At 37.5% G+C, this 17,800-nt stretch overlaps 1 protein-coding gene across 4 annotated transcripts; it reads right to left on the bottom strand.

Annotated features, from left to right (window-relative positions):
- Nucleotides 1-6,614: 6,614 nt before the first annotated feature.
- Nucleotides 6,615-16,256, bottom strand: NABP1 (nucleic acid binding protein 1). Of its 4 annotated transcripts, XM_081052057.1 has the most exons (7): nt 16,139-16,180; nt 15,575-15,843; nt 15,159-15,297; nt 12,562-12,633; nt 10,527-10,602; nt 10,012-10,078; nt 6,649-8,948 (listed from the first exon to the last, which is right to left on the bottom strand). In XM_081052057.1, the coding sequence occupies exons 2-7, from the start codon at nt 15,663-15,665 to the stop codon at nt 8,779-8,781; spliced, it is 615 nt and encodes a 204-aa protein (XP_080908183.1). In that variant the 5' UTR covers nt 15,666-15,843; nt 16,139-16,180; the 3' UTR covers nt 6,649-8,778. The 4 variants fall into 4 exon arrangements, with proteins under 4 accessions (XP_080908184.1, XP_080908183.1, XP_080908182.1 ...); XM_081052058.1 differs by lacking the exon at nt 15,575-15,843 and having other exon boundaries at nt 6,615-8,948; nt 16,139-16,256; XM_081052056.1 differs by having other exon boundaries at nt 15,575-16,180.
- Nucleotides 16,257-17,800: the final 1,544 nt, after the last annotated feature.

The following is a 17,800-nucleotide window of genomic DNA, read 5'->3' as shown; positions in this document are numbered from 1 at the left end:
TTATTTTGGAAAATGTCACTTTTCTTAAGGAAACACGATATACTTCATAGTGACATTTCCAATTCAAATTTGTAATTATATTTAGAATTTTACTCAGCGTCTTTGATTTTATATTTGTGTTTTCTTGATTCCTAACACCATTAACAAACTGTGCATTTTATTTATTGTGAAAAATATACATAATCGATTTAGAATAACATTACCATTAATAATATTAATATTTCTTCCTAATTCATTTTTACTTTAGGATATATCCAACAAGAATGTATAGACAAATGACCATGTTTTTAAAATACTTGAAATAATTCTTCTCTGTGAGTTTAAGCCATCAACAGAATGTTCATTTTGCTTTTGCTTTATATATGAATTTTTATCTTGGTTTTATATATGTGTGTGTATATACATCTATATGTAAAACATTTCCATGATTCTAAAATTATATCTACAAAACAAGGAATATTAAGTGAATTCTAGCTTCCATCTGTGTCCCCTTCTTTTTTCTTTAAGAAATAATTTGTCAATTCCTCCATTTTAAAAAACAAAAGCAAATAATTTACATTCCTCTTCTCGAATAAAAGGAAGTACATGATATGTATTATTCTATACCTTGTTCTTTTCACTTAACGTATCCTAAACATCACTTCAAAAAGTATGGAGAGAATTTCTACTGCAGCTGCTTAATATTCCACTGAGTGAATGCACTGTAGTGTATTCAACCATTCCTGAATTGGTAGATATTCGAGTTGTTTCCAGTCTTTTGCTATTATAGTCAATGCTTCAGTGAACATGTCCTTTCATATTTTTGCCCGTGTATCTTTAGTATTGTATCTGTTAGCTTTTGCTACATATAGCACACTACCTCAAAATTTGGTGGCATAAAGCAACATCATTTAGCTCAAGATCCAGTAGGTCAGCAGTTTGGGCAGGGCTCAGCCCTGTCCTTCCTTCTGCTGCTCATGTTCCTATTACTGAAGTCACCTGGCAACTCACTTGGAGCTGGATAATCTAAGATAGACTCATTCACCTGTCCAGAGGTTGGCAGGCTGTCGGCCAAGTTGCCTCAAGTGGCCTCTCATCCTCCAGCAGGCTAGCTAGCACTCATTTATATGTTCCACTGGCACTCTCAGGGTTCCAAGGACATCAAGAAAAAGCAAGTCCCAATGCACAGTACCTTTCAATTGTCTGCTTGCGTTAAGTTCGCTACAGTCCTGGGAACAGGGTCAAGACCAGGGTCATGGAGGATGTGCATGCAGGCAGGGGATTCTAACAGCACTGGCAATCTGCACAGAGATAGGTCCCCAGGGGCAGGATCCTGGGGTCAAACTCAAATGTAAAACTTCCAAACCCTCCCCCTCCACCAACCCTAGGGATTAGACAGTTTGCATTCCCTCCACTATGAATGAAAGTGCCTGGTTCTCATCATGTCACCAATAAAGTATGTTTTCAAACTTTTATATATTTTGCCAATCTAAAAATGAGTAATGGCATTTTAATTTGCATCTCTCATTGAGCATTCTTTTCATAAGTTGGGAGCCATTTTAATTTTTTTCTATAAATTGCCTGTATTTCTTGTCTATTTTCCATGTGATTGGTCTGTACTTTTACAAGCTTTTACTGTCTTAGAAATAATAGCCCTTTGTCAATGGTATAAATTACAAATGTTTTTATCACTTGTCTTTGTATTTTATTTTTTTAATCATGCAAACATACCGTGTTTCCCCAAAAATAGACCCAGCTGGACAATCAGCTGTAATGCATCTTTTGGAGCAAACATTAATGTAAGACCGGGTCGTATTTTACCACAATGTAAGACCCGGTCTTGTACAATATAAGACCAGGTTAGAGCTGATGGATCGGCTAGGTCTTATTTTCACAGAAATATGGTAGTATGTCCCAGGCAGCCAACTCATTCCAGCACAGTCCTAGGACTGCAAGTCCTCCTGCTCAGCAGTTTCTGCGCCAGTCGAGGGTGCCAGGTATAAATCTTGAGGGGAAAAATAGATATTAAGGGCAGAGCTGGTGCTAACTGAAACAAGGGAAAAATGAAAAATAGCAAGGTCTTTGGGATCCCATTTCTGATGTGTGTGAGGTGGCTGGTTTGAGCTTACTATGGCATGGTTGGAGTTATGCAACTCAATGAGCTCACGTTGGCACATATGAAACATCTCCCTTTAGTTAAGAATTATTATTATTATTTTTTTTTGAATATCAGAAGAGTGGCCACCAATGGGGCTGTGGGGAAGGGTTTGACTTGGGAAGGCACAGGAGGGAAGTTTCCGGATGGCAATGTTTTGTATCTTGATAGGGGTTTGAGTTACACAGGTGTAGACATTTGTTAACTCACAAATGTCCACCTGATTGGTGCATTTCTTTGTATGTAAATTTTACACTAAAAACTGAAAAATATTGAACTCTAGTGAACAGGCATACTGAAATATTTTGTGTACTGATGTGTGCAGTTTACTTGAAATGGATTAAAAATAGATGAATGGGATGGATGGATGAATGTGATAAAACAAGTCTAGTCAGCTGTTAATGGTAAAATCTAGGCGGTGAGCACACAGGTGCTTCCACTAAAATTCTGTCAACCTTCCTATATGTTTGAAATATTTTTCAGAATAAAATGTTAGCAGTTACCCAATGCTTTATCAGAAGTGAATTAGTCTGCACTCGGGGTGTGCAGCAACCCTGAGAGCTGACACTGGGAATACAGCTTCTTTCCACTGTACCCCGTGCCTTCTCCTTGACCATCGACCACCTCTCTGGCACAAAACCTGTCCTACACGTCCTCCCTCTTCCTCTGTACTTTCATAATCATGCCCTTACCCTTTGGGCAAAGATGAATGGAAAAATAGCACATGGTACTCAGCTACTGAGCAGATCTTTGTAAAGACTCAACTCTGCATGCGGTCATGCTCAGTCATCAGCATACCTGCCTGTGGCCAGAGAAGACTAAGAAACTGACGTGGTTTTTTTCATCCTAATTTGTCATTTATTAAGCAATTTATATAAATTGCTTAAATTTTCAAATTATAGAAGAGATCGTCTTCTAATAATGGTATAATGACCAGTATTTGCCTTATTTCCATTGCTACTGGGAAAAAGCTTAACATTTATTTAGCCCTAGCAATGGAGACTTTTTGTATATTGCCTGACGGAGGTCTCATAGCTGTGGGAGTATGTAGCCCCATTATCCTCATTTTATAACGAGGCTCACGGTCATGGAGCCAGATCTAGGATTCAAACCTAGATCTCATTGGCTCAAAACCATGTTCTTTTCACCAAGCACTGTCTCTAACATTTAAAATAGGTTATGGTCTGAAAAGCTAATACAACAATAAGACCAACAGTCATTTGGCCAGGATTTGACAAAATACTACTAGTAGAGAAAAAACCTATTCCACTTCGTTTTTACCAAAACATCACCCAGTGAAAGGTATTTTTAAGTTTATACTTCCACAAGTATTGACAAATGTTAATGAAAATACATTTCACCTTTTCCATTTCCTGTAGCTTTAGGGGCAGTTCAGGGTTTAAGGAATCTGCTGAACTGAGGGGAGTTTTCTTTTGACGTCAGTGTTGCTTGTTCATAACTTAGAATTAAACAGATGGTCCAACTATCTTGTAATGACCTTTTGTAGCATGCTTAAAACCATCAGACAAAAACTCTTATCTAATGGGACAATGGAACCTTTTGCCATTAACCCAGATTCCTGAACTACGGAAACTATATAGTAATCACCCAGTAGATGGCACTAGTTGTGCTGACTACCGTTTTTATTCGTTTTCCACCTTTAGTCCGGGGACTTAGGTCAGAGATCTACTAGGTTTATATTTGAAACAAAACCAGCACCACACGGCAGTCAAATGCCTTGCATATTGTTGGTGGAAAACACTTATTGCAGCTGCCCATCTATACAGAACAGGATGAGGATCTCTTAAGTGATGTTCTCTGGAATGTTTATCATATCTCCTACCCAACTACTTTCCAATTTGACCAGCCTCTCTCCACATAATAAAGCAGGGAATAGAGGAAAGCTCTGAGGGAGAGGAAGGTAGATGATGATGCAAATATATTTGCTGAGATAAGCAACAATAAAACCTATTTAATACAATTTTAAATAGAAACCGAGGGGGAAGTTTTTTACTTTGATCTATATAGTCCTAGATAGAAACAGCTTGACTCTACTATAACAATTTTAACGTTGATATAATTCTATTTTAACCCAATTCAAAACTCACAGTACTCACATCCAGAGGCTATCCATCCTCAAACTTGATTGTTTGGGACTACCTAGCTTTACCAAATTCTGCCCTTTGGAGGCGTATGCTTTTAAGTTTTCCATGTTTTACAATCCAGAATTTGGGTATATTCTAGCCTCACAAAGGTGACAGCTCAGGAGCTATATACATGCTTCAAAGTAAAGTTATTGCTGTGTTAAGGGGAGATGTCAAGGGCAGGAGACAAAAATTCTCCAATCTTTGTTTCAAGTGCAGCTCATAAAATTCTTTCTGGTACAGCAGAGAAGCAAGTCACACTTCTACATTTCTAAGTTCCTGGGGAGCATCTCATATAGGTGGTTTATAAACCATTCTTTGAGGATTTTATTTCACACATACTCGATGTATGGACCAAGAACTGGACCATCTCTTTTATGTCCAGAATAAATTTTGAGGGAGTAAAATACACAAAATGTACTGCATTTCTGATTGGAAATGGTTAAAGAACTGGTTTTTAAAGACATATCAATAGCCCTTCAGTTGAAGTTAAGCAGTAAGTACAGCATGAAGGTGAGGACTGCTGTGCCAAGTATCTATTGTTACAGTTCAATAGCAAGTCACCAAGCCATGGGTTGGCAGACTCTTAAAACCTGGGGAGCCACAATAACATTGTGGGTTACCTATCAAGGCCTTCCAGAGGGCTTAAATGTCTATTGGTCAAACTTGTTAAAATGTTCCTTTTCTTTACATCGCAACAGTTATCTCCTAGTGGTACACAGCTCTTATGTCCTTGATGAGAAAAAAAATGTAAAATAAATGGCTTGTCAGATATTCTGGACTGGATTTTCTCTGGTCTGCTCCTTAACTTGTGCTTTGAGAAACCATCATTAGATCCTTTTAGCTCAGAAACCTGAAGTACTTTGGTTACAGTATTTGAATACAAACTCTGGTGTATCCCTAATAAAGCAAACTTCAAGGAATTTGGAGAAAAGTTGAATATGCCTGGAAAGTACAATGTTTTCCTAGCTTCTCCCTCAGGGACTAACAACAGTGCTGTATTTCAAAGGTCACAACCTGACTTTCTCAGAAGCATACCTTTAACTGTTAATCACTGTAACTACTTTGTGAAATGTGGACTGTTTAATTACCCCAAATTTAATCACTGGCTGGAACCTCAGTACACAGATGTAGCATGAACAAATATATCTGCATTTTCCTATCATAGAACCCACACTAGGGAATAACTGGGAACCTCTTTCTACTAGAAATGTTCAGACTCTCATCAGATAGCAGATAAAATTAAGATCAGGAAAAATAGATTTAAAAAAAAAAAAAGCCATCAAAGGGCAAGTAATCCCAAGAATAAGCCTAGAGGAAAGAACAGACTTAAGTTTGGAAATGGGTTCCATGTCGATGCTGTTTTCAGGTTTGCTGTCTTGTAGACTCTTTCCAGACACATTGAAGGATCTTTAGATTAGTAAGAGTCACAGCAGCCTAAAATTGCTTGGAGCAGTCATTACCTTAATGACACTAGAAAAGGGAAGTCATTTCTCTAACTAAAGTAGAATGTCAGATCTATATAAACTTCAACTAACAACTGCCACTGTTGTCTTCAGACTGATATGATATACAATCTGTACCTTCTGAGGACTCTTTATAGGGCCAATTAATTACCTCACTATAAACATTTTCGTATCATAAACTGTAAATTTACTAACTTCACATCGATGTGTTCAGCATCATTCCCTTGGCATTATTACTCAACCAATAAAATCAAACATTATTTTAAAATATTAAATGCTAAAATACAAGTGACAACTACTCAGCACTGCAAATATTCCAGGTATCCTCAAGTTAATCTGTCCTCCCATTTAAAACAGAATCCCTAAACCTACAGGAACAAAGCAAGAGTTGGTATACTATAGGAAAACCTAACTGTTTAAATGCTAATGGGAAAGCACACTGCAGCCTTCACTATTACCCATCATCATCATCTGGACTTAGGGTTTCATGTTTCCATTTCTGTACTATAGCAATTCCCTAAAGAACGTGACCCAACAGGAGGAGCCAGCTGGTCAATGAGACTTCCAGGCACTTCAGAACTGTTTTGTAGAAATGAAATGGGACTCAATCCTAGGAGTGTGTATTTCTAAACTAAATGGTTTTTGATTCCAGTAGGTGTTTAAACTTATTTAAAAATAAGTTGAAAGCTGAAAGCATCAGGAAAGAGGAAGGCAGAGAATTTGCTTCCTCTTAACTTCTTGTTGAAAACTGTCCAAGCAGGCTGGTAAGGCAAATATTCATTATGGATTGTAACTCACTTTGCTTTGCTTTTGGAGGCTTCCCTTAAGAAAACAAAAATTTGTTAATAAAAAACACAGAACAACAAGGTTAGATTATTGAAGCAAGTGTCAATTACAAACGTAAAAGCTTAGGTTTTTCTCTATTTAATCTCAACATGTTAAAGAGTAGCAACACTTCTACACCTAACCCTGCATTTTTTTCTCTTCTTGAGGTATGACTAGACAACAAACATTCAACTGCTTATTGTGTGCCAGAAATCATTCTATTCACTTACATGGAAAATCTTAAGTAACTCTATAAGATTGTGATATTACTTACTTGCTTTTATAGTTGTAGAACCTAAGGCTTACAGAGATTTCAAAAACAATAATTTGCCCAACATCACACAATGAAGAGATAATGAGGCCAGAATTGGCAGCTCAGCAATCCACTTATATTTTAATTTTCCAAAACTCCAAAATTCTTTTAAAATCACCTTTAACACTCTCTTCTCCCATGAATAACTTAGTGTTATTGTTCCTCCCACTACTTAGATTTAAAAGAGAACTTACATACTAATTCGATTTTTCTTTACTCCAAATTCTGTAATTTTGTAAACATCTTAAGAAAATATTAGTCAGGAAGCCAAATTAACTATAATCATCAGTATATAAACAAAGTAAAACTTCTTTCTATAATATGTAAAGCCATTACTGAAGTGCTATAAACCATAAATGAGCTCCTTGAGATCATTCATTATTTCCTCTAACCCTAACTCTCTTCATAGTGCCTGATACATAGCATGGACTCAAGTATTTGTTAGATGCTCTGAATTAGAGCAAACAAATTTTATCTGGCACAAATTTTATATTCAAACACTATGGAATCTTCAGGAAACAAAGTCTACTTAAATTATTTGGGGATTTGAGGTGGGGGAAAAGGACAGAGCAACAAATGCAGAGCTAAGTCATCGCCAGGCTGAAGTCCTCATTACTACAGTAAAATGTACTGGCTCTCCATTGTAAATCACTGAAAGAGCAAAAATAAGGTAGGTCTGCTAACATCAACGCAAGTTTTTATTCAAGAGATAATATTGAAAAAGAGTTGAATTCTAACAAAGGAAAATTTTACCAGTTATCCACCCTACAATAAAAAGTGGAACTGGGGACCATTTACAACACATAAATAAACTCTACCTTTACATTTCTGAATAAAGCTATATTTGCTTCTTTGAGAGAGCCATGTCTTAACTTTTGCTGATAAGGCTTTGTGAATTGTGTTCAGAAACTGTGAACACACACACACACACACATAGACGCACACACACACAAAACGTTCAAATAAAGTAAGTATCCATGATTTTTACTCCAGGCTGAGTTTTTCCAAGTACCTATGACCCTATAATTTAAGGCTGCATATTTCTCCATGAATTCAATTTGAATTGCCTTCACTATGTTTATCTCCCATAATTTTTATAAATAATTAATGTTTATTATAACTTTATAACTTCCTCAAATTATACTTTAATATTTGACATGGTGGCTTCAAAAAATAAATATTCAAGGCCTCAGTTTTAAATTTCCCCTCACTGTAATGCACAAAGTTGATAACAAATAGACGACCCTAAAATAAAGTAATTGTAGCTTTCTTCTAAAAAAATCACTTGTTATACTACAGATCACATTCTACTCCATCATTCTGGTAAAGAATATGTGTTTTGGTACTAAAACAAGAGTTTAGGATGATTCTGTCCTTGAAAACCTTAATGGCAGTCATTCAATGAAAACGTCAATCATTCCTGGGGTCATAAACACTCGTAAATCACTGTTAGCACTGGTTTTTTGTTTTTTGTTTTTGTTTTTGGTGGCTATTGTTTTAGTTGGCAACATCTGAATTTAAGACAGAGAACATCTCCCACTAAGCCTTATTTTATGTTACAAAATGTATGCAGAAGATAGACTCATAGAGGCTATAATGCTGATGTCTTGAGTAACTCACCCATGAAATGGGTGCAGGTGTTTTAGAGAATATCCAAAGACTTATTTGCTCTAAAATTAAATGCCCCTACTTTTCAATGTGTTCCCATTCTTCAATAGGAGACTTGAGTAGCTTAACAGTGTTGCTATAAAAACAAACCACCCTTGTTAACAAACCAAAAACATAAAAGGAAACCGATAAAGAACATAGTTTTCACAGTTAACAATAAATAAAAGTGCAGTAAGTATTCAAGTAGGGCATATAGTTCAAAAACCACATGTGAGCACTTGGCATAGGTCATCTTTTCAAGGCTCTCCTAGGGTCCCTGCCATTACTTAGTGTGCTCATGACCGTTTGATTAGCAGCTGTTCCTGGTAGCTGTGGGTTTATTGGTCCCCGGCCATTGCTTCTACCAGCATATGAAAATTGGCATCCCCTTGATTCTGGGCCAGTTTGAACCCCGTTTCCTAAAAAAAAAAAAAAATACAAAACTTCATCACCATTTTCAGATACTGATCTATAGAGTTCCACCTATTTGAAGTTCTAACACATGCTAGTAATGCTTACAAATAATAGGGGGGGATAATACTTTTATTTTTAAACTACTAGAAAAAACTCAATGTGGGTTCTAGGTTTTTTCAAGCATATGATGACTGTAAATATATTAAGTTGATGCTGTATTAATAGGGAAAAGTAAAAAAAGAGCAACTTGGGCAAGAGAATGAGAAATTGTTGCGCTAGAAAAAAGGCACAGGTAATGAATGCACTGCCTACGTTATAGGAGAAAAACAAAGGGCAAATGGTGTATAATTACTGGCATTTGGTTCAAATATGGTTAATGACGTTTCAAAGGAGACAATATAATTCTAACTTTTTAAAGGAAAAGACAGCAAAGTATTTCCCCACAATGTGATTCCCATAATATAATGATCATCAGCTGTACCAAAACATGTAGCTATCAATTCAAATAAAACTTCACCCACCCTAATGAACTGCAATCACAAAATATTTTTCCTCGGTTATTTAAGACTTCAAAAAACCTTTAACATGGCTACAAGAAGCATTAAAATGACATCTGAAGATCTTTGAGGGGTAAAGGCTACTCTTTTAAAGAGGCAGTTATCAGCATGTGAAAAATTAAGCTGAGCTTTAGTCTGAAGACAAAAGGCTTTTTCAGTGTACAAAAATAACCAGTAATTCTGCATCTATTATAAATAAACACTAGATTACAGAAATTTTATGGAAGTCAATGGAAAAGTAACATGACACATCACCAAAACTTAGATTTAGCTAGTGTTCACCACTGTATTCCCAGTAACTGGCCCAAATGTTTAAATATATAATGTGCTCACTAAATTAATAGGATATCTGTTTTCTAGAAAATCGGCAATTTGGAAATTCCCTGTTTACCAATGGGTCCCTTTTAGTTCTAATTTATGCCTAATGACAATTTTTTCCTCTAAATTTTTCGTAAGAGATATTCCCTTAATTCTTATAACTGATCACAATTATGAAAGAAAAAAATCTTACCCACTGGTCCAAATGTACCTGTACTCATATTACTATTCATGGAATTATTCTTCTGTTCACTATGTGCCTAAAAAAAAATTTTTTTTTCATTTAACCAAATGCAGGTTTAAAAAAAAATTTAAAGAAGAAAACATGTTCACTTTATTATAACAATATTGTATCCTTTTTAAACTTTTTTAAGGTTTTCTTAAGCAAATTTTTAAAAGATTTATCCAAATCTATGCAATGTTAAAATATTCAGGAATGTTTCCCAAACCTTTCATCTTATTGTATTTCTTAATATTACTCCTCACTCCTCAAAGTGCTAAATGGCACATATTTAATGTATGACACTACAGATATATATTCAGACTCACAAAATGTACAAAATGAAAATGACTTTTAAAAGTTTCCTTTTTAAATTGTCTTCATTATGCTCTGGGTATGACAAGGCTGGCAACCTCGCTATAGAATTATAGTACATGGTCAAACATTAGCCTAATCCTAAAAATACACTATGCATTTGGATTAATTACCCCTTTGTTTTGTTGTCCTCGATAATCTGGATTGGGCTCACTGAAATTTGGCACTTCTGAATAAACCATACAAAATCTGAAAGAAAAAGGACAAGTTAAATGACTTCTAAAATCTGCTAATCAACCCTTCTTGCATAACTTACAGGAAAATGAAGAATTTAGGTGTCAAATGGATTAACTAAAAAGCAGCATGTTAACTAACTCTATTCATTTGTAACAGAAACTTCCTAAATGCTTATGTTCCATAAAAACACCAAATATTTGATTGCCTACAATGTACGAAACGTCCTATTTTGTATTTTAATTCTTCTATATTGCAAAAATAAATTGTGTCAAAGATCAAGGACACAGAAACACATATTTGTCCTGTTTTTCCACATAGGCTGATGCCACTGAACCATGTTTAGGGTTCCAGAGTGGTTTTTCCAGCAGTGGTGATGGATTTGCACTGATCCATTCACACACTCTCATCCAGTCCCTCTTTTGACCAATCACTGTGAATCTGCAAAGATAATCAATCATTCAAGGTTAAGAGTGAATTCTCCAGGCATGAATAAAGACAACTGGCTATCAAGACAACAGTGTATTCCTTATTAGTTGACTATGGTATATATTAACATTACACACAAGCATTTTTTTTAGCTCCTCACCCCATAAATAGGAAATCAGAAATAGTTTTGATAAATGATAGACTGATCCTGACAAAGTCACTAAGAACTCAGTGACCCCCCAGTGGTTCTTTACATAACTGACCTCCATTATAAACATTTCTCTATCATAAAAGTCAGGACAGGATACTGAATCTTTCAGTAATACTGATGCTAAGACCTTTCATTACACATTGCTCTATAACCACTCTAAATACAAACATTAAGTGAATCCTAATTTTCCTCCTAGCAAACAAAGACAAAGTGTTACCAGTTTCTGATCTTGAACAGCTAGCAAGATTGCTTATTTTTCCACACAAAGTACCTTATCCCTGCAGTGTGGAAGAGAATATGTTATGTATTTATTTATTTATTGGTGCCACTTGTGACTTTTCTCTTTAAGTATCCTCCAATTTAATGGGAATTAAGTAGATGTTTAAGCATTAGCCAAATAGAATGGACTAATAATTTGACTTATTGCCTACACCATACTTTATGAGTACATCCCAAATATTTAGGCTAGCACAGAGGCTGAATTACCTTTACACCCCTAGAGAGGATGGTTCCTCCAAGTCAGGGTGGAGATTACCAAGGTAGTAGTGTATGGAAGCTCGCAATGCGGCTGCCTGTACGGTACCTAGACTGTGGATAAATACAGGACTTCAATTGTCATTGCTGCAAGTCCTTTTACCATGAGTACACATTCACCCATCAACAGAGTAAAAGAAAATTTAAACATATGGTCAAAACCCATACCTAACTTCTTATGTGGCAATTTACTAGAAGACAGAACCTATTTCAAATGGCACTTGTGACACCTGAAAAATGCACATTCCCAAAGCCTGCAGAAATGGCCTCCCTGGGGCTTGTCTCAAGTGCAGCTTCTTAATGCTCTTTGCCAGAAATAACTGACATTCTCAACCACAGAAAACAGTACTGATAGCTGTTCAATTCATACAAACATGGAAAGTTATTTTTATACAGCGTTGCCCTGAAAATAAGACCTAATCGGACCATCAGCTCTAATGCATCTTTTGGAGCAAAAATTAATATAAGACCCGGTCTTATATTACATAAGACCGGGTATTATACTATATCATATATATATATAAATAAATTATATCACATATTATGTTATATTATACCCAGTCTTACATTATATTAAAATAAGACTGGGTCTTATATTAATTTTTGCTCCAAAAGATGTATTAGAGCTGATGGTCCGGTTAGGTTTTATTTTCGGGGAAACACAGTAGTGACTTTGCTGAAGGCATTCAGTTTACCAGTTAAACACAAGCCAAGGAAAAGGTTTACAGTTTACACCTACCCATTATTTTGGTAGGTACTTGTAATTTATTCCATTACATTAAATGCACTTTAATACTTACTCCCCAATTTTTTGAAGTTCTCCACCCCTTCCAGTATAAAGTGTCAGACATCCTTTCCACATGGAAGCATACCTACAAAGAAAAGAAATATCAGTTCTGTAAAAATGTCTATTCTCTTCTATTTCAATCAAGTAAATTTTTATACTATATTTTTTATATTAGGTGTGGGTGGGGATCAAACCCTCTGTCTACCATACCAAATCAAAACAATTACTTTGATTAACTTGTTATTTATTAAGAAATAATACAAAGAAAATTCCACTGCCAAATTTTGACACAGTCATCTAAACTATAACTAACCTTAGAAAACAAAGTCTTTCTGCAAAGCAAGCATTATTATACTCCAAAGGTCACATCTTCAGTCAGTTAACAAAGGGAGAACTTACAATTGCAGACATTCAAGCAGAAATTATTTTTCCATCACAGGATATATAAAATCAACACCCTAGTGTTGTTTTACACTTATTTACTTGGTCTAATCAGATATTTATATAATTTTTCCTTTGCCTCCATAAAACACATAGGGTTCTCAAGCTACCAAAAATTTGGCAAAATTTAATCAAGGAGCTAAAAAAACAAAGATCATAAATCTTTCACCTATTGCCTTTCCAAACCTGTAATTTTTAGCACCAACTTGGCTGAGCAATTATTTGCTCTGAACAATTTTGAATGCAGACAGCATCATTAGATAAAATAACATACACAAATCTAAGAAAAATGTAAATTTACATTATAAAATCAGTTCAAGGTTTGGTTTTCAGTGGTTCTTTGTACAACTACTGTGGTTAACTTCATGACTTAGAATGATAAATTTTAACTAAGTATAATGGTAATTCATCTTTTAATATAAGTAATAAAAATTTATTATACTAATTCCACATTATATATTTATTTTTCTTCATTTAGTAAGGGTTATTCATTAAAGACTCCATTCACCAACTTTAGAGTAGATAAAAAAGTAACTTAGGAGAAAGTGCACTAATATTTCACCTTACTAAAGTAAAACTTAATGCCTATTTTGAGAAAAAAACTTCAGTTACTACAATTAAAACACTTTCACTTGTTTCAATAATGAGATCAACATTTGCACGGTATTCTTACAAACATATCAATATTTAAATTACCATTATTTAGATTTATACCTGTCTTCAAAAGCCACCTTTCTTAGATTCAACCAGAATTTAAGGGCCTTACAATGGGCCACTCTGCTGAATGCATTATTTTAGTATGATATAATTATTCCCATTTTACAGAAGAGGAAGTTGATGAAGTATAATAACGTCAAAGTCATACTGAAGTTAGGAAATAAAAGTTTTTTTTAGTTTTGAATTTTCCTTTAAATTGTATTCCTTGGTAACCATATTCTCCCTTAAAATCTATAGATACTATGTCTACTAAATTTAGTCTTTGCACAATTTTTTGGACAGACACATCTATGTACTTTCTGTGACTACAAAATATGAAATATTTGAATTGCTGTTTACAGTGTATAAAATACTTTCAAGCACTAGATACTCTGGCAGCCAAAAAAAACTTTAATTATGCTTATCCTTACCACACCCTTCCAAGTAGGAATTCTCTTTTGTGTAAGTGAAAGATGTGGAAGTTTAAAAGGCACAATCAGTGTCATAATGAGTCAGTATATGAGAATAAAATGTCTCACTTCCTTATTTGATGATATTACTCAACCTCACTTCCTGAAAACGTCAGGCTTGTAAGATACTACCAAAAGGCTCTCAGCTTCTACATTCAGAGTGATCCAACACTTCTGAGATCCTATTTACTTATGCCAACATCAATTTCCATCCACTTTTCCTATAGCTATGACCAATAAATTATTATAATTTTATTGACCACAAAGCTTCCAAAATCTGTTTTTTAAGACCCTTTTTTTGCCTTTTATCTTCCTAAGAAGGAGTTGGTCAATTTTAAAAGGCAGTCCAATTGCCAAACAAACAAAAAAAAGGTGGTGCTACGTTATTTTTAAAAGCCAATTTCCAACTGACTCTTTTGGATGTAAGTATAGATACATGTCTTTCTGCCAAACATATTCTGCACATCATTCTGGTTTTTGTACCTCTGACCTTACAGCAATAGGCACAAGAATCATTTTCGAGAATGTGCCTTCCAGATATTGTAAACTTCCCTTCTAAAATAAGTACAAGTAAAATATTGGCAGGGTTTCAAGTCATTAAAAGGGAGAAAAGGTTGGAAAATAACTGACAACTATATTAAATTATTTCTAAAAAAGATAAAGTATTGACTACAGTAATCTTTTCAACCTACTAAAGACTCAACAATCCCAGAACAGTATTTAAAAATCTATTTAACCTGCGAACTGAGGGGCAGGGACTGGGGAGGCGGGGGTGTTAAGATTCCTGGCTGAAACTGGTGCTTTTAAATGCAAGGTTGTTACATCCCAACTCTGTCCACCATCCAAAGTTACCATCATAGGGGCTCAAAACTCCCTGGGAGTGGCCCACAGAAAAGACACGAAACTTCGGAACTTGCCAAGGTCCTGAGCGTCAGCCAATTCCGACTCCACAGACTGCTACTTAGTCACTCTCCCCCACATGCCCCTTTTTATGTACACCTACCCTCTGGTCAACCGTATAATATCCCCTGGCTGTATAAGACCTCCGATTTCATCCCACACGGAAATAGTGATGCTGCCCGTTTTATCTGCTACTTTGCATGATCTCACTTCATGGCCGTCTTTGGTTTTGGTCACGCGTCCTGTGAGGATTTAAAAATCAAAGGGGGGTGGGGGGAAGAGGTGTATTATTAGATAATGAGGACTTCCAGAAAGGCTAACTCCTCCTCCGGGATCTTAATGCACCTGAAAGGTGGGAAGTCGAGTCCCGGGTACTCGGCGCAAGTAGGATCTGAGCCCTGGCGGGGGCCAAGGGACCACGTGGATGGGGGAGGGGAAAGGGAAGGGAGGGGGAGGGAGTCCCCGGCTCGCGGCGGCGACGCACAGGGGCCTGCGGGGAGGGCTATGGACCCCACTTACCTATCTCCAGGACAATAAAGACGACATTTAAGTTTTTCAATCCGGGCTTAATATCTTTTATAAAAAAAGGTGGGTCGTTGACCCCATTCATATTGAGGCAGGTGCGGCTACGGCTGCGGAGACGCGGGTGGGAAGGGAGTGGGACAAAGCTTCCCACCCTCCTGGGCCAGGGGCGAGGGCGGAGGGGCGACCTTGGGCGGGGGTGGCGAGAGAAGGGGCAGAAAGCGGTTAGTCAGGGACCGAGGAAACCAGCCCAGACGACACTGAGCCTAAAAAAAAAAGGAAAAAAAAAAGGCTCACAAGTGTAAAAAAAAAAAAAAAAAAAAAAAAAAAAAAAAAAAAAACCACTCCGCACACCAACCCCGCTCCCAACCGGAGAACAGGAAGGCAAGCCTGCAGACTGCTCCCTTCTTTGGATAAAAGGCAGAAAAAAAAGCAGTGAGGGGACGCCTCTGCCCAGAGTCCCGCTCACATACACATGGGCGAGCGCCCAATCTGTCCCGGGCTCCGGGAAAGGACAGGCTGTCACAGCAACCAGAGAGCAGAGACTGGGCAACCACGCACCAAGCGTCCCAAACAGCGAATGCCGATCGCGCCCAGGCGCCCGCGGGACCCTCCGGACGCCCCTCCTCTTATGCCGTCACCAAGCGCCGGCACGCCCGCCGCCCCGCCCGCCAGGCACGGGGGAGGGGAGGGGCGGGGCGGGGCGGGGAGGGGAGGGGCGGGGGCGGGGCGGGGCCGGCTACTGCCGCACAGCCTCCCTCGCTCCTCCCCGGCTGTCACTGCGGGCCCCGCCCCCTCAGCCTTCCAATCCGCAGTGGGCGCCTCCCCGCCCGTCTCCCGCATCCGTCGTCGCGGCGCAGCGTCCTCATTGCCCTGCCCAGTTATCCTTCGGCAGATTTCTTCCGCTCGGTCAATCCTGTTTGCTTACATTTTTCCCCCCTTAAAGATCAGTCCTCCACCGCTGCCCTTTAGTCCCGCAGTCACGGGGAACGGTTGTTATGTTTAGAACCCAGTGCGTACGTCAAAAAGTATGTCCAGTAAGCTTCAAGCAAGGGTGGCTGGGGGGGGGTTGGAAGAAGAAACCAGAAAGGCATGAGTTCTTAGCTGCTTGTCTGGAATTTTAGGATCAGAAGAGAACGTGGAGACCAATTCAACCGTCTCAGTTTAACCATCTTTAAGTTGAGACTCGGAAAGGTGAGGTAGTTTGCTGAAGGTCACCCAGCAACTTGTGAGCAAACGGGACGTCAACACAAGTCTTCTGACCTGGTCTTGCACTTTTCACCCTACCATAATTAGGAAGATACACACGGAGTTAAGTTCCTTTTCAAACTTCTTAGTTTTCGTCATCCCTCCCCTGTCAGATTACACCCATTTGCTTTTCTTCTCTACACTTTCTTATTAATGGGCTATTTTTTAGAGCTGTTTTAGATTTACAGCACAATTTAAAGACAGGTACAGAGATTTTGCATACTCATATACTCCTTACCCCCACACATGCGTAGTCTCCCTTATTACCAATGTCCCCACCAGATTGAAATGTTTGTTACAGTTGATAAACCTACATTAACACATCATTATCACCCAAAGTGCATAATTTACCTTAGGGTTCACTCTTGGTGTTGTACATTTTATGGGTTTGGACAAATGTTTAATGATGGGTATCCACCATTATGGTGTCATACAGAGTAGTTCCACTGCCTTAAAAATCTGTGTGCCACCTATTCATCCTTCTCTCTCTCCTAACCCCTGGTAACCACTGATCTTTTCATTGTCTTCATAGTTTTGACTTTTCCAGAATGTCATATAGTATGAATCATACAGTATGTAGATTGGCTTCTTTCCCTTAGTAATATGCATTCAAGTTTTCTTCATGAGCTATCAAGTCATGAACTTGTTTTTACATATCAAAACAAAAAACCATATAGCAGTAGGAAACCCTGAAACATTATAACCATGGGGTGAAGGTAGGGCATGAATAAAGTTTTCTTTTTGTCATGTAATGAAAAGGTCATGTGCTTCAGAAACATCCCGGGCTCAAACTATTTACTAGCTGTGTGACCTTTAGGACATTTGATTAAGATTTCTAGTTTAATATGATCACCTGAAAAATGGAAAGATGTCAGGGCCAGCCGGTGGCTCAGGAGGTTGGAGCTCCGTGCTTCCAACTCCAAAGGCTGCCGGTTCGATTCCCACATGGGCCAGTGGGCTCTCAACCACAAGGTT

This window comes from Rhinolophus hipposideros (assembly GCF_964194185.1).
Source record: "Rhinolophus hipposideros genome assembly, chromosome: 6".
NCBI classification, from domain to species: domain Eukaryota; kingdom Metazoa; phylum Chordata; class Mammalia; order Chiroptera; family Rhinolophidae; genus Rhinolophus; species Rhinolophus hipposideros.
The sequence above is the reverse complement of the archived record's forward strand: the minus strand, read 5'-3'. Positions and strand labels throughout refer to the sequence as shown.

Coding starts and splice junctions, on each gene's coding strand:
- NABP1 (XM_081052056.1), bottom strand. CDS start 15,665: ATGAATGGGGTCAACGACCCACCTTTTTTTATAAAAGATATTAAGCCC. Junction 15,298..15,574: donor CTTTATTGTCCTGGAGATAG/GTAAGTGGGGTC, acceptor AAATCCTCACAG/GACGCGTGACCAAAACCAAA. Junction 12,634..15,158: donor ATTATACGGTTGACCAGAGG/GTAGGTGTACAT, acceptor TTTTCTTTGTAG/GTATGCTTCCATGTGGAAAG.